At 39.0% G+C, this 23,997-nt stretch overlaps 1 protein-coding gene across 1 annotated transcript in view; it reads left to right on the top strand.

The window, feature by feature from the left end:
- The window catches only part of LOC130912359 (differentially expressed in FDCP 6 homolog), a 33,073-nt gene extending 10,821 nt beyond the window's left edge, over nt 1-22,252 (top strand). The window contains exons 3-11 of the mRNA XM_057830403.1: nt 273-458; nt 9,291-9,518; nt 9,623-9,769; nt 11,110-11,218; nt 11,295-11,593; nt 11,670-11,836; nt 17,334-17,532; nt 19,362-19,452; nt 19,738-22,252. Coding sequence (XP_057686386.1) covers nt 273-458; nt 9,291-9,518; nt 9,623-9,769; nt 11,110-11,218; nt 11,295-11,593; nt 11,670-11,836; nt 17,334-17,532; nt 19,362-19,452; nt 19,738-19,940 — 1,629 coding nt within the window. The 3' untranslated portion in view covers nt 19,941-22,252. The remainder of the gene's footprint in view (nt 1-272; nt 459-9,290; nt 9,519-9,622; nt 9,770-11,109; nt 11,219-11,294; nt 11,594-11,669; nt 11,837-17,333; nt 17,533-19,361; nt 19,453-19,737) is intronic.
- The last annotated feature ends 1,745 nt before the right edge of the window (nt 22,253-23,997 follow it).

Here is a 23,997-nt window from a genome sequence, read left to right as displayed (position 1 = left end):
CTGATTTGTGACCTTGAACTAGGGATAACATGGGCATAAAAAACAAATTAGTACCGTTTTATACTACATATAACGTGTACGCATACAATGTACTTATTTTAAAAAGGCCCAATTAATTGAGGTCTTCTGAGATGGAAATTGCAGTATGTTTTGGCAGCAAAACATTCGACGATTATTTTGCTTCACGTTCTGATTACAAACTGATCAGCCCTAACTTTCCAATATGGAGCCACCACTGATTGTTTGGTGATGGCAATATTTATTTTTTGTAGGTAGTTGAAGGTTCCTTCAACAAGGAAGATGTGGATGAGCTATGTTGGACCCTAACAGCTAAGAAAAACTACAAACCTAACAGGAGTTCAACCACAGTTTTGGCCGAGAGGGATGCATTTCGGCTTTGGTGCCTTTTTAACTTTCTGTCGGAGGACAAGTACCCTTTGGTGATGGTCCCTGATGAGGTTGGTCTAACACCAAATGGAAAACGAATAAGAACAGAATACACTGATTTGCAAATTATTTGCAACATATATTCAATTGAACCTACTAAAAAATGTTCAAACTAATAAACTTCATAGATACAGGCATGAAAATCTCTCACATTTCGGCAAAATTCGCCGTTTTGAAGTGAAAAAGGGTGACCTACTAGAATTGTTTAGATCCAAGGAGAACATTTTTAAGGGGGGGCGGGGGGGGGGGGGGGTAGTTTGAAGATTTTTTTTTAATGTCGGACTCTTGGTATGCAAGCGGGGAAAGAGGCACAAAGCCAAAAAAGGGCCCCAGAGTGGCCAAAACATTGACGTAGTTCAACGAAACAAAGGAGGGTACACTGTTATGTCCTTTCTCTTAAATGCCAAGCTAAGCTGCACATCGGCCGTGAATGAACACCAAAAGCGCCGTCACCCAGTTGTAATTTTGTAAGACGACAGGAGACAATTACAAGCTGGCAGATCGTAAGTCCATCTAACTAACTAATGACATGTTTTATTGAAGTTGCTAAGCCTGTCGTGAAATGCAATGAGTCCATTTATTTTACGGTAAAAAAGAATGAGGGCGGTAATTTTCACAGCTGCGTTTTATCACTGCGGGCACGCATGCGTGCATAAATACAGTTGTGCTTGCGTGCTGATGGCACATGAGACTCCAGTTCCTTTAACAGATGTTTATTGGTCATCAACACGCTGTAGAATTGAAGTTCAGATGTACAAAATAAGGAAACACATCTCTATTAAACACTGTAAGCGTTAGCAATGCTACTATGAGGCTAATGGGGTAAAAAGACAAACTACTTTAGTCTGCTATAAAACATGGGCAGTCTCCAGTTCTCCAAACCCTAAACTTGCGGTTAAAAGGTGACACTTCAAACATTAAAATCGCCGGTTAATAGCATTTTCAAACGAAAAAAATGATTACTGACACCACATGCAATGACTAAAAGAGCTTTTTTTGCGGAGTGTTAAGCTTACGGTTAGCAATCGTACTTCAGGTGAACATTTCAAAATAAAAACACGTTATGTTCGTCATATAAATAACAATTTCTGGAGTTAACCCCAAATACTTCAGAATTCAGATTCTACACTAAGAATAGCTTTAAAATTACACCGTTTATGAAAAATCAGATTGACAATAAATAATTATTATAGTACTATAATATATACGTATTAGTATACTATAATATTAATGCTAGATTTTTTTTAAAGAACTGTTTTGAATCACGTTGGAAAGGCGAAGTCACTTTTCTGAATCTGTTTACATTCCTTTCTTTTGCACTAAATAATGCTATCAGCATTTGACCTCATTGTTTATTTGTGATTTATTGTTATTTACATGTTTATTTGTACATTGATAAGGAATTTAAGTGTTCTAAAATGTTTTTGTGACTTAATAAGCGTCATCAAAAATTTCATTGCTAAATTAGTAAAAAAAAAAAAAAAAAAAAAAATTTGATTAGTCGACTAATCGTAAAAATAATCGGGAGAAATTTAGTCGTTTGGGACAGCCCTAGTTGTACAGTGTACCAGAACATATTTCCTCCACACCCTTCTCACCTTTTTCAAACCCTGACTCATTTTCATGCCTGTAGATATTTTTTTAATTCACTCATTTTGAATTTGATGTCTGCAACTACTTCCAAAAATGTTGGGACAGGGCCGTGTGTACCATTTTCTTACCGTTCCTTTAAACAACAGGCTTTTGAGAACTGCGGACACTAGGCTACATGAAATTCTTTCTTGTACAACTGTACAACTGATGTACAACTTTGTTTGTTCTACAGTCAGCTTTTATTTCCGTGATAGTTTAACTCTGGAATTAATGACATTTAACATTTCTCAATGGGGAATTTCCCCTTAGAGTGTTGATCAAATTTAAGTTCAAGCATTATCTCAAAATAGTCTTGCCCTAACATTCATGTTACTGTTATTATTAAATCTGACTCTGTCAATAATCACAGTTATTTTGTCTAATGTTTGAGATCACAAAATGTAGTCACAAGATATGTTATTTTACACATAATTACTCAACTAATTAATCACTCAGCATGAAATTGTTTAGCACCTTTTTTAAACCGGTAACGAACAGAAAATGAATGGAAGCCATAGTGTGGGGAAAAAAACATTTTGGTTGTTAGCTGGGAAAGAAATGTAACCATGTGGTTGTTCGGGATCACATTTCTGTCTTGTTCATTTCAATAAAAAGGCAGTAATGTGTAGTAAAACAAACATTTCAAAAAATAATTTACAAACTCCAATTGCAGACTGACTGAAATCTTGTTCCTTGCATAGTGCAACATACAGGTTATGTTTATACTGCCATTCAGGCTCCTGTCTCACTTTCAAACTCGTGTTTTGGTTTCCTGTAATTTATTTTTCACAGACGCTTCCAAGAAGAAGGTTTACATTTAGAGGGCAGATTAGATTTTTTTTCATGCTGAGCACCATGTAACATTACACACCTCATGCTTTCTTAACTGCTCTGTGTGTGTGAATAAATTGGCATACTGTTTATAAGACGTTGCTGAAAGGGACAAACAGCACCTTTATCATTTGCAACCCAACGAAAAGAATCTTGTTAATGAATTGAAAAAATACAGAATTTAATTTTTTTCTGATATGTAATAGTGGAGATTAACTGAAAATTAAAGCCAATATTTGCAGGAAATGGCCGCTCTTAGTGCAGGATGACATTTTATCAATACTGGTACTATTTTAGCCAATCAAATCTCAGTATCCAAGATTGCCCGCTCTTCCTCAAGGTATAATTAAATCTACCATAGACTTCACTATCAGTTAACGGGGCACGGGGCTCGGCGGCGATCAGTAGGGGGCCAATTTTAAAAAACTTAAAATTTGAATATTTTCAAAACCAAAGCCGCTAGCAACCTAAAACCAGAAGAGGCATCTTTCTTAGGCATATACAGTGCCTTGCAAAAGTATTCGGCCCCCTTGAATCTTGCAACCTTTCGCCACATTTCAGGCTTCAAACATAAAGATATGAAATTTAATTTTTTTGTCAAGAATCAACAACAAGTGGGACACAATCGTGAAGTGGAACAACATTTATTGGATAATTTAAACTTTTTTAACAAATAAAAAACTGAAAAGTGGGGCGTGCAATATTATTTGGCCCCTTTACTTTCAGTGCAGCAAACTCACTCCAGAAGTTCAGTGAGGATCTCTGAATGATCCAATGTTGTCCTAAATGACCGATGATGATAAATAGAATCCACCTGTGTGTAATCAAGTCTCCGTATAAATGCACCTGCTCTGCGATAGTCTTAGGGTTATGTTTAAAGTGCAGAGAGCATTATGAAAACCAAGGAACACACCAGGCAGGTCCGAGATACTGTTGTGGAGAAGTTTAAAGCCTGATTTGGATCAAAAAGATTTCCCAAGCTTTAAACATCTCAAGGAGCACTGTGCAAGCCATCATATTGAAATGGGAGGAGCATCAGACCACTGCAAATCTACCAAGACCCGGCCGTCCTTCCAAACTTTCTTCTCAAACAAGGAGAAAACTGATCAGAGATGCAGCCAAGAGGCCCATGATCACTCTGGATGAACTGCAGAGATCTACAGCTGAGGTGGGAGAGTCTGTCCATAGGACAACAATCAGTCGTACACTGCACAAATCTGGCCTTTATGGAAGAGTGGCAAGAAGAAAGCCATTTCTCAAAGATATCCATAAAAAGTCTCGTTTAAAGTTTGCCACAAGCCACCTGGGAGACACACCAAACATGTGGAAGAAGGTGCTCTGGTCAGATGAAACCAAAATTGAACTTTTGGCCACAATGCAAAACGATATGTTTGGCGTAAAAGCAACACAGCTCATCACCCTGAACACACCATCCCCACTGTCAAACATGGTGGTGGCAGCATCATGGTTTGGGCCTGCTTTTCTTCAGCAGGGACAGGGAAGATGGTTAAAAATGACGGGAAGATGGATGCAGCCAAATACAGGAACATTCTGGAAGAAAACCTGTTGGTATCTGCACAAGACCTGAGACTGGGACGGAGATTTATCTTCCAACAGGACAATGATCCAAAACATAAAGCCAAATCTACAATGGAATGGTTCAAAAATAAACGTATCCAGGTGTTAGAATGGCCAAATCAAAGTCCAGACATGAATCCAATCGAGAATCTGTGGAAAGAGCTGAAGACTCCTGTTCACAAACACTCTCCATCCAACCTCACTGAGCTCGAGCTGTTTTGCAAGGAAGAATGGGCAAGAATGTCAGTCTCTCGATGTGCAAAACTGATAGAAACATACCCCAAGCGACTTGCAGCTGTAATTGGAGCAAAAGGTGGCGCTACAAAGTATTAACGCAAGGGGGCCGAATAATATTGCACGCCCCACTTTTCAGTTTTTTTTTTGTTAAAAAAGTTTAAATTATCCAATAAATTTTGTTCCACTTCACGATTGTGTCCCACTTGTTTTTGATTCTTGACAAAAAATTAAAATTTTATATCTTTATGTTTGAAGCCTGAAATGTGGCGAAAGGTTGCAAGATTCAAGGGGGCCGAATACTTTTGCAAGGCACTGTATGAGTCTCCATGAGCAGCGACATAAAAAAAATCTAAGTCGTTCCCTAATTAAAATCCTGATAAATTATTTTTTTATACAAATTTAACAAAATTTAAAATGGCTCTAAAATTCTCAAATTTTACGCTAGATGCACAAAAATCACCAAAATGCAGAGATAATCACCTATATTTTCAGGACCAATAGCAATATTTCCATATCATATAAAAGTTTTGCTCACAATAGCAACTTAATTTTTTTTAATTTAGTGCAAGTTTTCAACAGCTTATAAATCACTTAATTTTCACATCAGAAACTTAATACTAGAGGAAAGCATGCAAAATCAACTTAATTTTGCTCCAAAAAAAAAAGCAAATTTAGCATTTTTCTATGTACAATCACAACTTATTTAGGTTGAATGGCGTACTGCAAGCAACACGTCACTTCCGCTCATTAATATTCATGACATTAGCGACTGTTGCTAAGTGGGGATAAGCCACCGTTTGTCCCTAATAGGAAATGAATGGGAATCGTGTACGAAGGAGATGTTTACAGAGCTAAACCTACCAATTCTCTCCGAAAATGATGTCCCTGGTGCCAAATTCACCAGCAAAGATGTGGAAGAACATAAAAATGTTCAGTTAAAGAGATGGCTTGAGTGTGGAAGGCTGAAAAGACGAAAAAAAAAACGAGCCGACCTAAGCATAGCCTTAGCTTTTTTATCGGCGCAACTGACAATGACATTCTCCTATTTCAACAAGCTATCCTTTACTACCAGCCCTGTCTTTCTAATATATTATATAAGCTGGTTGTCCTACGTCTGTTCTTGGAGGTAATTTAGTTAGCTTTGTGTAGCGATTGCAAATGCTACTCAGAGACAGCCAACGAACACTTTAAATTTTTTCATTGTTAACACATCTTAATTCTATAATTTATTTACACTTCCCCTTTACTGAAGTTGTTTTTTTACAACAGAAAATGTAACAGTGGCAGTCAGATACCATTTTAATTCTTTTCAGGTCATTCATTGTCAGACAGAAGCAGCATGTCGTGTCACGCCAAAAAATAAGTTAAATATATCAAAATGGCTTACCTCTTTGTCCTCTGAAAGACAATGCAAATCCAACAAAATGTTTACTGCATAAATGTTTACTGCAGAGCTGGCGTTAAAAGTCCGCGCAAGTTGATTCAGTCTTCACATTTTCTCCTCCGAGTTTTTAGTTTCGGGAAACGTATGAAGAAAACATCCTTCATATGTCGTAATGTTTCTACAAGTTCCAAAAAAGCAATGTGTAATCAGCATGTTCGTTTTTGAAAGATTAGCGGAGAAAAGTAGCAGAATTTACGTTGCTTCTATGCGAGGGCGGGTCTATAATGTCCCACTCTACTTTACTTCCGGTTTACGATGCGACGTCATAGTCTAAAAATAGCATGTGTGCGGTACGCCATTCCGATGTTACTATTGCCTGTCTTGTCGGCTATCTGGCCATTGCCATTTTTAGATTGAAATGTTAAATAAAATAAAACATATAAAAGGAAAAAAAAATTTGTATGGATGCAGAAATGTCTTTTTTATTAATAATTACTACTTTTTTGCCCAAAAAACGGGCTGAAAATTACCTGATCATTTGACTGTAAAGTTACGCCACTGTGTGTGGATACAACATGGTGGCCATCACAAAACAAATACCTTTTTAAGTTGAAAATTCTTTATATATTTCAACAGAGATGAACATAGAACCGTGTAGATTCTTGGTTAAAAGCAAAAAACTGGGCAGTTATGATTTATTTTTCGTGAATATTTCAAGCTAAAGTTACGCTAGTTTTTTTCCATGCATCTTTTTCACAACGTTTCAAAGTGCATGCATGGGCATATTTTATATGATAATTACCTTGAATCCTCTACCAAATCACTCTTGAGACACTCCTGCCTGCTTGTATGCAGTAAAACATTCGTCCTTTTCCACCTAAAGCCGCCGTTTGAATGCAGCATGTGTTTGAGTTCATCAAAGTGAAAGCCTGGGTCGACCGCCTACGGGAAGGCGTGCCGCAATGTATGTGGGAGCTGTCTTGTCAAGTGTGGGTGAAGTTTATGACTCTACTCTACTCATTATCACATGCATAGGCAGATCTGCTATTCAGCGAAGTAGGCGATCGCTTTAGGCCCCCAACCAGTAGGGGGCCTCCAACCAGCTGCCCTTGCCCCAACGAGCAAGGGCTTGGGCCACCGGAGCCAGCAGCACCCCCAACTATTCGTCATGTATAATTATGTCAGCATACCAAACAAACAAAATAACAAAACGATAAAGAAAGACATTTGAATGCTGCATTTAAATCATCTCTCCCCCCCCACACACACACTACAATGGACTGTTCCACGACGACGGACTGAGTATCAGTCGCTTAGCTTCATTTAGCGCCATTTAGCTTAGCTTAGCGCAGTTTAGCTTAGCTTAGCTCCGCTTAGCTGTTAGCTTCACTTAACTCTCCCGCGTTTTTCCTGCCACTAAACTCGCTCTATTTACAGCTCACTTGCTACTTTGCACGTCGGCTATCGTTTATATCGAACGTGCTCTCCATGAGAGCCAAAGTGCAGTGAGGGAGACGTTGAGAACAGGCCGCTAATGCCTCTTTTAACTTTCTTCTTCTTCACACCGAACATAAAATACACGACAGCACACCCTGTGGCGAAACAATGCAGTACAGTTCCAATCAGTCATACAATAACACTCAACAGCTGGTTAACGGCATTTGCTAACGAAAAAAAAAAATTAAATCTATTAATGACACCACAAGCAATTACGAAGAATGTTTTTTTACGGAGCGTAAAGCTTTCGGTTAGCGGTTTAGCGAACGTACCTCCGGTGCACATTTCAAAATGAGCTGTCAGGAAAACCGGGCAGGCAGGTGGTGTGGACCCAAATGCAGGGAAACAAAAGGCAGCTAGGCAGGTGGCGGTGAACTCAAAAAACGTTTTAATAATACTTAACAAAAGCACAAAGTACAACCAAAAGTATTGGGGATCAAAAATGCAAGGTTCAAACAAAACTTACTTTATCGGAGGGACTAATACACGAGGGCTTCGACAGGACTTCGACATAGACATTGACATAGACAATGACGCAACAAGGAGTGAAAAGAAACACATAATACACACACACAGACAAGGGGTAACGACACAACGAGGAACAGGTGACCACAGGAGGATGCAGATTGGAGGATACACTAGGAGGTACAACAGGTGAAATCAATGGGCAATCACAGGGACAAGTCACACTGGGAAAAAAACAACACAAAACCTAACAATGTTCCTCATATAAATAACGATTTCTGGAGTTAATCCCACATACTTCAGAATTGATATTATAATATGTACAGTTAATACTACAGAATACAGATTCTACACTAAAAATAGCTTTCAAGTGACATTCTTTATGACAAATATGATTGGCAATGAATAATTATTATAATTATTATACTACTATTATATATAGTAGTATACTAAGATAATAATGGTAGAATTTTTTTTTTTAAGAATTGTTTTGAATAATGTTGGAAAGGCAAAGTTGGTGTTCTGAATCTGAATACTTTCCATTCTTTTGCACTAGTAAATGCTATCAGCATTTAACCTCATTTTTTATTTGTGATTAATTGTTGTTTACGTGATCATTTGTACTTTAATGAAGTAATAAAGTGGTTTTGTGAATGAATAAGCGTCAACAAAAATTTCATTGCTAAATTAGTAAAAAAAAGAATATTATTAGATCAGTCGACTAATCGTAAAACTAGTCGGCTGACTAATCAGGAGAAAATTTGTCGTTTAGGACAGCCCTAGTGTACTGGAACATATTTCCTCCACACCCTTCTCACCTTTTTAACCCCTGACTCATGAAGAGGGCCCCTGGATATGTTCTCCTTTGGCCCCAAAATTGCCAAGTCCGCCACTGATCACATTCACTTGTGCTCGAGTCAATGTGCATGCGCGTGGGTATAACTGACGTCACAAAATGGCTGCGCTCATAAGCGATGTCATTTTATCGGGTTTAAACAGTATTTTCTATATTATCAGAGTTCTAAGAAATCTGCCATTTGCATACTTAATAACTTTGATCAATTGTCATTCAAATTAAGGTCATTAATACTAGGTGCTGTCTGTCCCGTTAACCAAATAAACACCATTCAAAGATTAATAACATTGCCATAATTATATACGTAGTAACAGGCATAATGTTTCAACGCTGTATATCTGTCCCATCTCCCCTCCCATAAAGGTGGAGTACTTACTCAAGAAGATATGTGCAGCAATGAGCGTTGAGCTAAATTGTGTTGAACTGGAGGACTTACTCTCCCAAGATGCAGTGCAACAGAAAGGCATTACTGTTTGGTTTTTCTTGGAGATGATGGATGCAGGAAAGCTGGCTAGAGGCATTGATAGGAGTGTCATCAGTATGGCTATTGAAGAAGTATACAGGGAGATTGTTGGAGATGTCCTCAAAGAGGTAGGTAGAGCAACTTGTATGTGGTCTGCTACTTTGCTTGCTGACATGGCTGAGCTTTGTGTCTTGAAAATACATGTGTGCGTTTTCGGATGGGGGGTTTGCAGGGTTATTTGTGGAAGAAAGGCCAACTCAGGAGAAACTGGAAAGAGCGTTGGTTTACTCTGAAGCCAGGCAACTTGTTGTACTACACTGGGGAGGACCGCAAGGAGTGCCAGGGCAAAATTGCTTTGGATAGTAACTGCTGTGTAGAGGTAAAAAAAAAAACAACTCCATCCATGCTTTTTGACAAAACCTCCATTTGTGCTTGTTTATAGTGGCGCCTCCAGAAATTTCTAAAAGGGGTGGCCAGGTGGGGACACTTACAATTTTGGATTGGCATACCAAAACTAAAAGTCATAATTTCAGAATATCATTGAACTGTTGTAGAGAACCGCCAAAAAGACTTAAGGAATTACTCATGTACTTTGTTTTTTTTGTGTTATATTTAATGTTACTAATGATATAATGTGCACAGACTAATAATAGTATAGTTAATATTTTGAGATCCAAAACAATTGTTTTGTTGTCTAGTGAGTATAAGGTGTAAATTTATTGTTAATAAAACAACTACTGGGAAAAAGTAGGTAATAGCGTATACAGATGAATCAAATACAGAAACAATCAGATATTTGCTTTATGTAACAGGAAGTTCCAACAGGGATTAATAGTCTGATTCTGATTAGCAGGCTATCCAGTGTATAACAAACACTCATATCTTAATGTAGTACAAAAGTAATTATTAGTGTTACAAAACTACTTTTACAATAGGCACCATTTATAGTCTCTAATTCTGATTACCAGGCAATAAAGTATGCTTCAGAACAGTTTCACCTGTTGTTGTGTTTATACTAGCGAGTGGCGTGGCCGGTAATCTTATATTTGCACCATGTTACGTGATAATATTAGAATAATAAAGTCATCCATGTACATTAACTCCACCTCTGAAAGTTAATAAATTCATAAATAAAATTCCTCCTTTTTACATCATTATCCATAGGCCTGTATATACTGTATGAACATTACACACATCTGAATGCACAGCCACAACACTGCACAAAAAAAAACGAGGAAAGTTTTGCTTCACATAATTCATTTAGCAAAAATTAGCACACAAAAAGTGGCCGTTCACCTTGGGAAAGGACACATTTTCATACCTGATATAAAATGGACATGACATAGCCTCGACGCGTCATTTGGAAGAAAGTTTTCACGTTGGATTGCAGCAAGCCAATCCACGCTGCCCCTTCTCCTAGGGTACCTGAAAAAAGTGCAGATTTTCACTTTTATCCTAATAGTGTGCGTATTATGTGCGTTTTAGCTTTGTTGGACGCCCAATATGGTGGCACACTATTTGGGCAAAAATTAGGCGACGTCACATTAAAAATTTCTATGCGGTGGCCATAGCCATCCAGGGCCACCCCCTAGTTGCGCCAATGGTCGTTGAAAGCAAATTTTATCATTGTTGTCATCAACTGCAAACATTTAATTATTGTTTTATCAGTATAACATCGTATGTCCATGCTATCATTTTTTTGTGTGGTCTTGTTTCAAGGTTCTGCCGGACCGCGATGGTAAAAGGTGCATGTTTTGTCTAAAAACGCTCTCCAAATCATATGAAATGAGCTCGTCAGACACCAAACAAAGACAAGAATGGACAACAGGTTAGAGGAAATACAAATGAGCAACTCCAAAGACCTTGTTTAATCATGTACACGCTCATCTGTCATCTGCCCGCAGCCATTCAGACAGCTATCAGGCTGCATGTTGAGGGGAAGACGTCCCTGCACAAAGACTTGAAGCTGAAACGGCTCGAGCAGCGTGAGCAGCGTGAAAAGAGGCAGAGGGCCAAGGAGGAGGAGTTGCAGAGGTTGCGGGATCTACAAGAAGAACGGGAGCGCAAGCTGGCTGAGCTGGAGCTTTTGAGGGAAGCGCAGAAACAGGCCCAAGTTCTCCTAGAGCAGGATGAAGAGAGGAGGCGACAGCAACACGAGCAGCTCCAGCAGACCTTGGAAGTGCAGCTGCGAGAGGCCGAGGAGGTCTGTAGGAGGCTGTGAATGCCAGAAAGTTTGCAAGACAGCTGACTTCCTTCCTGCTGGATGTATGTGTGTCAAGGTGCGAATCAGTATGCAGGCAGAGATGGCTCTAAAAGAGGAGGAAGCAGAAAGGCACAGGAAGAGGATCAGCGAGCTGGAGGAGATGCAGAAACGACTGGAGGAGGCACTTCAGCAGGAGATTCGAGCCAGGCTGGATGAGGAAGCTTTCCGTTACGCTCAAGCAGGGTAACGGTGCATTTAACTGAGGCCTTTCTTATGGATGACCAGCAGTGCCAAAATGAATTAAATAAATATATAATACACTTATATGTATCATTAAAATGTTATAATATCAGTATTTATTTATTTAATTTGTTTTTATTTTCAAACTTTTAACATTACTTTAATATTTATTAATCTAGTTTTATTTTGTATGCAGCTATTTCAGTTTGGCACTCTTATTCCCTTTGCGCAGCATGAAAAAAGTCTGTCATTGGTCAATTAAAGTCAAAGAGGAAATATATACGTATACTGTACAGTGGTATGAAAAGATATCTGAACCTTTTGGAATTTTTCACATTTCTGAAAAAAAACACCATCAAATGGGATCTGATCTTTGTCAAAATCACACAGATGAAAATACAGTGTCTGCTTTAACTAAAACCACCCAAAAATTGATAGGTTTTCATATTTAATGAGAATAGTATGCAAACATTGACAGAAGAGAAAAATAAGTAAGTTAACCCCTCCTTGCCAAATGTATCACATTTGATACACTAAGAATTTCATGATTTTGATACTAATTCAGAATTTTGAAATATCTTACTCAAAAATAAATGAATAAATAAATAATGGATGCTACTCATGCATCTGCAGGTTTCATGAGAAAAAAAGAACAGGATTTAGCAAGGGTTATAGCTATTAGAGCGCCTATTACACATATTATTTTTTTCTTTTTTACAAATTTGGAAAGAAAGGTTTCATTAAGACCTTTTTTTTCACATTTTGTGATTCTCTGACAATTGCTTCATATTGCAGGCATTAAAAGGTTAACCATCATATTTAATATTTTGTGCCCCCCCCCCACCCACCTTTGGCAGCAACAACTTCAACCAGATGCTTCCTGTAGCTGCAGATCAGTCCGGCACAATGATCAAGACTAATCTTGGCCCATTCTTCTCTACAAAACTGCTGTAGTTCAGTCAAATTCCTGGGATGTCAGGCATGAATCGCTGTCTTTAGGTCATGCCACAGCATCTCAATGGGGTTCAAGTCTGGACTTTGACTTGGCCACTCCAGAATGTTTTTTGTTCTTCTGAAACCATTCTGCAGGCGATTTACAATTGTGTTTTGGATCATTGTTTTGTTGCAGCATCCAACCTCTTTTAGCTTCAACTGTCTGACAGGTTTTCCTGAAAAACATCCTGCTAAACTTTTGAATTGAGTCTTCTATTGATAGTTGCAAGTTGTCCATGCCCTGAGGCAGCAAAACAGCCCCAAATCATGATGCTCCCACCACCATGCTTCACGGTGGGGATGAGGTGTTCATGTTGGTGAGCTGTTCCATTTTTCCTCCACACACGACGTTGTGTGTTAATCCCAAACAATTCAACTTTGGTTTCATCAGTCCACAAAATATTTTGCCAAAACGTCTGTGGAGTGTCCAAGTGCCTTTTTGCGAACATGAAATGAGCAACAATGGTATTTTTTTAGACAGCAGTGACTTCCTCCGTGGAGTTGTCCCATGAACACCATTCTTGGCCATAATTTTACATATAGTTGATGTGTGCAAAGAGATATTGGACTGTGTCAGTGATTTCTGTAAGTCTTTAGCAGACACTCTAGGGTTCTTTTTTTACCTTTCTGAGTATTCTGCGCTGAACTCCTGGCGTCATCTTTGGTGGACGGCCGCTCCTTGGGAGAGAAGCAACAGTGCCAAACTCTCTCCATTTGTAGACAACTTCTCTGACTGTCGATTGATGATCATCCAGACTTTTAGAGATGGTTTTGTATCCTTTCCCAGCTTTATACGTATAGATCAACAATCCTTGATTGCAGGTCGTCAGACAGCTCTTTTGAACATGATGCACATCAGACAATGCGTCTCATCAAGACAATTCTTACCAGGTGTGTGTTTTATAGTGGCCAGGGCAGCTTTAAACCACTCATTAGTGATTGGGCACACACCTGACTTAATATTTCTCGTAAAAATTGGTTTCAACTGCTCTTTAAGTCTCCTTAGACAGAGGGTTCAGTTACTAATTTTCCCCCCCTTCTGTCATTGTTTGCATGCTATCCTCATTAAAATATGAAAACCTATGTTTGGGTGGTTTTAGTTAAAGCAGACAATATTTTTACATCTGTGTGATTTTGACAAAGATCAGATGACATTTGATGGTGATTTTATGCAGAAATGTGGGAAATTCCCAAAGGTTCAGATACTTTTTCATCCCACTGTATATTGAAATAGTTATTGGTAAATACATTTTTTAATAAATACAAAAATATGGGAATAGATAAATACATAAATTACTGTTAAATATGAAATAAATTTTGAAACAAAATAAATATTGAATTAAACAAACAGATACATTTTCAAGTAATATAATTTCAATGACAAATTTAATGACGAATTTAATTTAAATGATATAATGTATTTATTTAATTTTCACACCACTGGTCTTTCTTAATTTTCGGGCACATGCGGCTTGTTTTGGATTTTTGTCAAAACTTCGGCCAGTGTTAGCCATGCAAATTTATCTCAACTTTGTGATGTGTAGCAGTGAGGCAACCGCATCAAATGAAAAATGTTAAAGTGGCAAAGTCTTCCTGAGGAAACTGAACTGCTCACAGAGGAAGTTGCCTTCATTTGCGAATTTTGTGATGTTTGCACTCTCGCCGAATCGTGCATCATATACGAGACGTCACTAAATTTAACTTCCTCACCTTCCACTAGTTGTCATTTTTCTCCACCAGACTTTATGACAATTGAGACAAAATTTCACCGTAAAGATTTAGCAATCAGTCAGGACTACGAGCCTTCTAATGATTCATCATCTACTATATCTTAAAGGATGACATGATAAAGTAATAGATTTCACAGCTGTTTGTGTGTCATCATCACATTTTTGTCATCATCTAATGTGCACATAGAGCACCAAATACAAGACTAAATACAACTAATGTAAACAATCTAGTAAAAATTCTATTTTTTTTTTTTTTTTATGTGCGAGTAGCTGGTTGTGTATAAAATATACAGTATCTCATTTGGTATTGTTTTGGGGGCATAGTGATCAATTTAAAAACTGTTTAAACTTTTCCTCCTAAATCCTTTTCACAATGTTCAAGAAAGTAGCAGACACAGACAAATTTGAGAAATTTATTACAGCTGCCAGTGTTTGAAATGACATAAGTATTACAAATATTTTAGTTACATTCTGAATACATAAGTAGGAACTGCTCAGAATTAATTTTTAATACATCATATTAAATGATATTTTATGTTTACTTACTGTTGATCATGTTTATTATAGCCTTTAATCACATAGAAGTCGCAGTCACTGGCCTCCAGTTGACATAGAACAACATCCTTCTTTCATTTTAGTTCTACTTACAAAAAGGTGTGACATACTTTTCAAATACAAATAAATTAAAAAAATATCAATACTTAATCTATGTTTTGTTCTATCTTATGTTATGTGGCATGAAAGTTACCCAACTTCCAGGTCACGTAAAGATGACTAAATAATTAATAAAACAGGACTTTACTTTGGCCTTTTTTCTATGTTTCATATTTTCAATACTGTCCCAAATCATAAAATGTAACCTAAAAGTGTATTTGTAGTTCAAACTGTTAAAATCACATTTTAGTTCGGTTGACAGCTGACAGCCACTGTATGTACTATATATTCAGTCATGTGAAAAAATTAGGACACCCTATGGAAGCCAGTTTGTTTTCCAACATATCCGGTCATATGGATATTAATATAAATTTTAACAATCTTGAGAGATTCAAGTAATAGAACTAAACAATTAAAACTGAAAAAAACATTTTTATAACGTTCTGTAAAATGTTTAATTTTAAATAAATGCAATTTCAGTTGAATTAGGACACCCCCACATTTAATCCCACTTAAAATGGCTAAAATCGCACACAGGTGTATAACATCAGGTGAACATGATTAGAACATCATTACCTGGTGTTTTGAAGGAGACTGGACTTATTTAAACCTCACATTTGGTTTGGTGTGCCCCTGACTGTTGAAGTGAGAGAAAACACCATGGTGAGATCAAAGGACCTTAGTGAGGCCTTCAGAAAGAAGATTGTAGACGCTTATGAGTCTGGTAAGGGATTTCAAAAGATCTCAAAAGAATATAAAATCAGCCATTCCACGGAAACTAGTCTACATATGGAGGACATCAAAACAACTCCCAACAAGCTCAGGTCTGGCCGCCAAAGCAAGTTCACCCCGAAAGCAGACCGCAAAATGATAAAAGAAGTTAAAAAAAAAAAAAACTAAAATGTAATCACGGGACCTACAGCAGGCTCTTGCTACTGTTGATGTGAAAGTGCATGCCTCTACAATCAGAAAGAGACTTCGCATGTTTAACCTTTACCGGAGGTGTGCAAGGAGGAAACACTTTCTCTCCAAGAAGAACATGAAGGCCAGACTGAACTTTGCCAGAGTGAATGTAGTCAAAGACCAGGACTTCTGGTATAATGTTCTTTGGACAGATGAATCTAAAATTGAATTATTTGGACACCAGAACAGAGAACATGTTTGGCGTAAACCCAATACAGCATTCCAGGAAAAGAACCTCATACCAACCTTGTAGAATGGAGGTGGAAGTGTAATGGTTTGGGGATGCTTTGCTAAAGCAAGACCTGGCCAGCTCACCATCATAGAATCCACCATGAATTCTATCGTGTATCAGAGGGTGCTTGAGGACCATGTGAGATCATCTGTGAAAAATTTAAAGCTGAAGCGAAACTGGACCCTGCAACATGACAATGACCCAAAACATGCCAGTAAATCCACCAAGGACTGGCTGAAAAAGAAGAAATGGAGAGCCCTGGAATGGCCGAGTCAAAGCCCAGATCTTAATCCCATTGAGATGCTGTGGGGTGACTTGAAACAGGCAAGAAACCCCTCCAACATCTCACGGCTGAAATTATTCTGCTTTGAAGAGTGGGGCAAACGTCTTCAGATTGATGTCAAAGACTGGCAGATGGCTACAAAAAGTGTCTCACTGAGGTTATTTCAGCCAAAGGTGGGTAAAACTAGCTATTAGGTGTTAGGTTGTCCTCGGTTTTCCTCAGTTAGAATATGCATTTTTGTTGATATATTTGATTTAATGAGTAAAACAATGTTAATTTTTGTTGTTTACCTGCAATTAAATCACTTTCTTTTCCAGAGATAAAGAAAAATAAGATTATTGATATGTGAACATTTCTTAATAAAGAATTGAATATTTAAAGTGATGTCCTAATTTTTTCACATGACTGTACCTCTGCCTTTAAGATTTGTGTTGCATTGCAAATCTATTGAGGCTTTGAAATCCCTCAGCATGGCAAGCAGGCAGCAACATCAGTGTGTTTCAGAACTTTTGTCTGACTTGTCATCCCTGGGTTATCATATATGCTTTGCATTCTGGCACTTTATGATTTATAAACTAAACAATGACTAGAGGTACACATGATGTTAAGAAAGGCACTTTTGTGGGTGATGTGGGTTGGGTGCAGGTTACTTGCTGAGGAGGAAGAGAAAATGAAGGCGCTGATGACCCTGCAGGAGGAACAGGAAGAGTACATCCTGAAGACACAGCGGGAGAAGGAGGAGCTACAGCAGGAGATGGAAGCCAAGTCCCGGGCATTGGATGAGGCACAGAGGCAGCTGGAAGAGGTCCGGGCCAATCGGCATAGAGTTGACCAGGATGTAGTGGTAAGAAAAAATATTACATGTATGATATTTTATTCCATGTCCCCATTGTGTGCTTGTGCGTCGTGAGGGAACACTCACTTAATTCTGCTCTTCCTGACACTTGAGGACAATCAAACACATCCAACCATCCATCCATCCATCCATCCATCCATCCATCCATCCATCCATCCATCCATCCATCCATCCATCCATCCATCCATCCATCCATCCATCCATCCATCCATCCATCCATCCATCCATCATCTTCCGCTTGTTCCGGGGTCGGGTCGCAGGGGCAGCAGCTTTAACAGGGAAGCTCAGACTTCCCTCTGCCCAGCCACGTAAACCAGCTCATCCGGCGGGATCCCAAGGCGTTCCCAGGCCAGCCGAGAGACATAGTCTCTCCAGCATGTCCTGGGTCGTCCCCGGGGCCTCCCGCTGTTGGGACAAGCCCAGAACACCTCTCCGGGAAGGCGTCCAGGAGGCATCCGAACCAGATGCCCGAGCCACCTCAATTGGCTCCTCTCAACGTAGAGGAGTAGTGGCTCGGCGCCGAGTCCTTCCCGGATGACCGAGCTTCTCACCCTATCTCTAAGGGAGAGCCCGGACACCCTGTGGAGGAAACTCATTTCGGCCGCTTGTATCCAGTATCTTGTTCTTTCGGTTATGACCCACAGCTCGTAACCATAGGTGAGGGTAGGAACATAGATTGACTAGTAAATCGAGAGCTTCGCCTTCCGGCTCAGCTCCTTCTTCACCACTACCGACCGGTGCAGAGTCCGCATTACTGCAGACGCCGCACCGATTCGCCTTTCGATCTCCCGCTCCCTCCTACTCTCACTCGTGAACAAGACTCCAAGATACTTGAACTCCTCCACTTGGGGCAGGATCTCATCCCCGACCCGGAGAGTGCACTCCACCCTTTTCTGACTGAGGACCATGGTTTCGGATTTGGAGGTGCTGATCTTTATCCCAACTGTTTCCCACTCGGCTACGAACCGCTCCAGTGAGAGTTGGAGGTCACGGCTTGATGAAGCCGTGATAACACCACATCATCTGCAAAAAGCAGAGATGCAATGCTGAGGTCACCAAAGCGGACCCCCTCAACGCTTTGGCTGCGCCTAAAAATTCTGTCCATAAATATTATGGACAGAATCGGTGACAAACGGCCGCCTTGGTGGAGTCCAACCCTCACTAGGAACAAATTCAACTTACTGCAGACAATGCGGACCAAACTCTAAGACCAGTCGTACATGGACCGAACAGCCCTTAACAAGGGGCTCGGTACTCCGTAGTCCCGGAGCACATCCCTCAGGACTCCCCGAGGCACACGGTCGAACACCTTCTCCAGATCCACAAAACACATGTAGACTGGTTGGGCAAACTCCCATGCACGCTCGAGGACCCTGCCGAGGGTGTAGAGCTGATCCACTGTTCCATAGCCGGGACGAAAACCACACTGCTCCTCCTGAATCCGAGACTCGACTTCCCGACGGACCCTCCACTCCAGCACCCCTGAGTAGGCTGAGGAGTGTGATCCCTATGTAATTGGAACACACCCTCTGGTCCCCCTTCTTAAGGGGGACCACCACCCTGGTCTGCCAATCCAGAGGCACTGTCCCCGATGCCCACGCAATGTTGTAAAGGCGTGTCAGCCACGACAGCCTCACAACATCCAGAGCCTTTGGGAACTCCGGGCGGATCTCATTGACCCCCAGGGCCTTGCCACCGAGGAGCTTCAATCAAACACACTCTGAGTTTATTTGGAAATGAAGCAACATTAATGTTAAATGAATCCAGTAAATCTTTTGAGATGTTAAATGCTATGCCTTTGATGTTTTGATATCTAGGCTGCTCAGAAAAAACTTCGCCAAGCAAGCACCAACGTCAAACACTGGAATGTTCAGATGAACAGACTGATGCGACCCATTGGACCTGGCGGTGAGTTGCACAAGTAACATTACAGATTCTTTGCATATGAACAAAATGAAGATTTTTGTTGTTGTTGCTTTGGAGGGCGGTAGATATTTCAAATTCTGTAGGGAATGTTTCTGCAATCAAGGGCAAAAACTACAGTGGAATAAACACTGACAACTGCTGTGACAAAAAAAAATGCATTGAAAAAATGCCTATTAAACTGGCATATCTGTTCCATTATCAAAAATCTTTGCCGAAAAACCATGATTTAACATAACCATCTCAGTACTATGTATGCATTGTGTCCAGACAAAAGACCTTTGTCGGGAAGCTTGGTGCCATCCTTCCAGATTCCGAGCCAAAGAGATCCCGGACTGCATCTCAAAAGATTTTCAGCATCTGAGGATCAAAACGAGGAATGTAAAGAAAATCTTAACGACAGCCATGGTTGCGATACAGATATTGAAAGACGCGATTCCCACACTTCTAATGGAGACCTGAACTTCCCCTAAATCCATGGTTCATACTCTAGATGATTCATGTCTACCCAATCCTTTTTTTTCATTAGAGGAGTAGGCATTTAAAACTAGGTGACAGTATCTGAGTGTTCATCAGATGTTTAACTATGAATACTGAAGTTAAAAACTTTTTGGGGGGTTTATTTTTGTTAATGTTTCAGCGATGCACTGTATCTGCATTATTAACCACTGAGCTCTGAATAACTGTGATGTTAACGCACTGGCTTGGATGCCATTGATGTCCAATCCATTACAACTGCAAATGGCTGAGAGTGAACTGAGTTAAAATGCTAGTGAATTTCATCATAAAATACTCTCTACAGTCATACATTCAAATTGGTAACTTTTTACTAGTGTGTGCACCGATACCATTTTTTGGCCCCGATACCTGGCTGTGCAGTATAACTTTTTATTGCATACATGGTATGGGTGACAATAGTTAAATACACCTTTGACTCTCAAAGGCCAAATTAGTGCTAAATTCGTGAAATTAAAACATTCATAATACTAGCCCATCAGTAAGAACGTAAAAATACAATGAATGAACTGAAAAAACTTTTTTAAGCCCTGAGTTTTGGCTCTCAAAGGCCAAACAGTGCAACTTTCATGAAATTATAAGTAATAATAATTGACCACAGCGTCCTGTCTCTCTATTATCCTCCCTTTCTGTGCACCAGCAGCAACACGCACTTAGCCACTTAGCTTAGCTTACTTCTACAGCACTACAATGTGTTCCATATTGAACCAATACAGAATATACTGTACATATGAATAGATACATTTCTATGCATTTTAGGTGTTTTGGGGATGTCCCTTTTTTTCGTCGCCTGTACAGCTTTGGGCGGGAGGGCGGCGTCCCATATCTCTATTTCTGAAAGGTGGCAACCCTACTTTGGAAACATGTCTCAAATTACTGCGGCATTTCTTTCGGTAAAAGACAATAAAAGTAAAGAAGACGAGATGAACTGACCAGGGATTGATGCTCTGGTCCAGCCCCCTTCTTCTGGACAGCAGTTCTGCTGTTGCAGCCTCAAACTCTTTGTGTTGGTTCACATGTTTCGTCTTCAAATGTTTTATTGGGTCCAAGGTATTGAAACTGGCCCATTTGACTCCACCCCTCGAAACCTTTCCGCAAATCTTGCATGCAGCTATTGATTGTAATCGATGGAATTTCTATGCTGAAATATTTCCAGACCGCCGCCATTTCTCCTGGTTTGTTTTTCCTCCATATGAAAAAGCTGCCCCGGCATTGGTTAAGAGCAGCTATTGGCCCGCTCTCACTGGTCTGGAGCAGGCAAATAGCGATAGCTGCCTGGCATGCAAAGAAATCACGTGTCATCACACAACACAGAGACAGAGTGTAGTGAGCGTCAGAAGGAAAAAAGGCTGTGGTCAAGTGTGACAATACTGGACCGGTAAATGGTATCGGCGCCTTATTTGTTGATACTCGCCGACACCGATACCACCATTTCGTGCCGGCCCCCCCCCCCCCCCCCCCCGCCGATACTGGTATTGGTATCGGTGCATCAGTACTTTTTACTTTTCAAGATGATAATTTACATATTTTTAATGTTACACAATACACAATGTCACTTTACTTTCATCGTCAACTTGACAAAACTATGAGGAAACAAACCTTAAACGTACATTCACATGATGAAATGAGACTCGACTGTATCTGCAATGGCTGTTTTTTCAGTCAGTGAAGATGGTGAAGATTGGTCAAGTGACATAACAGTTAGCAGCTAAAAGTGTGAACAAGAAAGTGCATGAAGGAACAAAAGAATGATGAAGGGGACCAGTGTACATAAAGTAGCACATCGCCAAGTTTATAGTTATTCCTGCAACTAATGAATGGTGTTTTTAGGGTCCATGACATTCCTAATAACTCACCAATGTTTGCAAACATCTATATCGTTGTGTAAATAACTGTACAAATGCAATAGCCACAATTCAACCGGTGAGTGGAAATGGGAAAATAGGGGATAAAAAATAAAAAAGCAAAAATGACCACAATTATCAGTTTCACTGGTTAAGTCTCAGGAACCAAAGTGTAACAGGAAATCAGCCTTTTTAATTTCAAGCAGCCAGTTCAGGTGAATTGTAACTGCGATTGGAGACAGCCATTGTTGTGGTTTTATGGTGGTTCCAAGGTTTGACTTTTTAAACGGACCTGTTCATACATGTTTTCAGCTTCAGTTTTCTTCATTTTCAAAGCACTTGTTTTTTAGTTGTATTTAGGACCACAATGTATCTGTTGTTGGATAGATTTTGTATTTTCAAAGTGCAAAAGAGAATGACTGCAAATAAAGGATTTCTTTAAAAGCAATGAATGTGTTAAAATATTTATTTGGTTTTGGGAAAAGGTACAGAAGAGCAACGGAAAAGAAGGCCTATTAAGATTATTGTGCTTAGACATCGCTGATATTAATGTACAGTACATGTCAAACTCAAGGTCTGGAGACCAGATCTGGGCTTCTGCATTTTGTGTGGTCCACCAGAGCAAATTAATTACATTTTGCCTGTTGTAATCACTAATAAAAACACTGAGATGCTGCTAGAGGGAAAACATAACTAGGATAGTCTGAGACTGATGTATTGTAAGATTACTATTTAGATTAGGAATATGGTGATATACTGTCATTTCTAGTAGGTACTCTTAAAAGAGAGTAGCTTGTACAGACAAATATATGGTGCCATTTTTCAAGGTTGCTCCACTGACATTGACATTTGCGTTACAACCATAGATGGAGTGTCAGCAATAAAATTAACTTACAAGAATATTTATTATAATAAGTTGATAATGAGCGTTTTTTTTGTTTCCCATCATTCTTGAGGGGAATCCTAAATCAGGCTGCTTAGGCAATATTTTTCGCTAAGATCATCAACCATTGAATATGGTACGCTCGCTGGTGTTGTGCCAATGTAGTTACCCCAATCAAATATCCCCTGAGCGGAACCATACGTATGTATCTTTATTATTCAATCAAAAAAAAGTTGCTTCAATAAAAAAAAAAAAAGTTGCTTCAATCAAAATATATATTTTCAAAAAAAAAAAAAAAAAAAAAAAGTCGTTTCAATTGCTTCAATAAAAAAATGTGTTTGAGTGCAAAAATACATTTGAAAGTCAAAATGCATGTGAAAGCTATTTTTCTTTGATTGATTTTTTTTTTTTTTGATTGAACCAACTTTTTTTTTAATTGAAGTAATGTTGATTTGTGTTTGGGCAACATTTCGGCTCGGACGTTTTTGTCTTTATTATTAAAAAGTTGCTTCAAAAATATATATTTTCAAAAAGAAAAATCACTTCAATCAAAAATAGAAAAAAATCAATAATAGAAAACGTTTTTGAATGCGAAAAAATATTTGAGATTGAAAAATTTGCATTTGAACACTTAATTTTTCATTGAAAAAGTTTTATTTGATTGAAGCAATCCTTTTTGTGTTTGGGCCATATTATGGGTAGGACATTTTTGTCTAAATCATTCAATCCGCAAAAAAAGTTGCTTCAATCAAAAAAAATATTTTCAATCAAAGAAAAAAATCATTTGAAAAATAAAATTGCCTTCCCCTAAATTTTTTTTTGTGTGAAAATTATATGCAAAGTAAATGACCGTCTAAGGTGCTTGTCACATGATCTGTTCGAAAAATAATTTTGACCCATTATAAAAATGTATTTTTCGTTCATTTCATTGATTTTTGTTGCAGTTTTATTGCTTTATAACTTTTATAAATATATAGGAAAGTCCATTTCATGCAATGACACTTGTAGGCCACCAGGGGGGCCTGCCCCCCCCCCCTTAAAATCCGCTTATGGTTACAACGTTTGAAAGTAATTTCCCAACACTGTTCTGAAGAAGAGAATGGGTTGGTTATCACATTTATCACTATTTTATTAATATATTCTAATCAATCAATCCTAGAATAATCTTTCATTTAATACAGAGAAGCATAATATTTTTGGCTTGGGCTTGATTAATAGCTTTTCAGTCTGAAACACAGTGATGGCAGACAGAGGTTGTGTGCTCTCCAGAATGCAGAGTTGGTGTGC

The sequence above is a fragment of the Corythoichthys intestinalis genome, chromosome 2 (genome assembly GCF_030265065.1).
Source record: "Corythoichthys intestinalis isolate RoL2023-P3 chromosome 2, ASM3026506v1, whole genome shotgun sequence".
In the NCBI taxonomy this organism is placed as follows: domain Eukaryota; kingdom Metazoa; phylum Chordata; class Actinopteri; order Syngnathiformes; family Syngnathidae; genus Corythoichthys; species Corythoichthys intestinalis.
The sequence above is the reverse complement of the archived record's forward strand: the minus strand, read 5'-3'. Positions and strand labels throughout refer to the sequence as shown.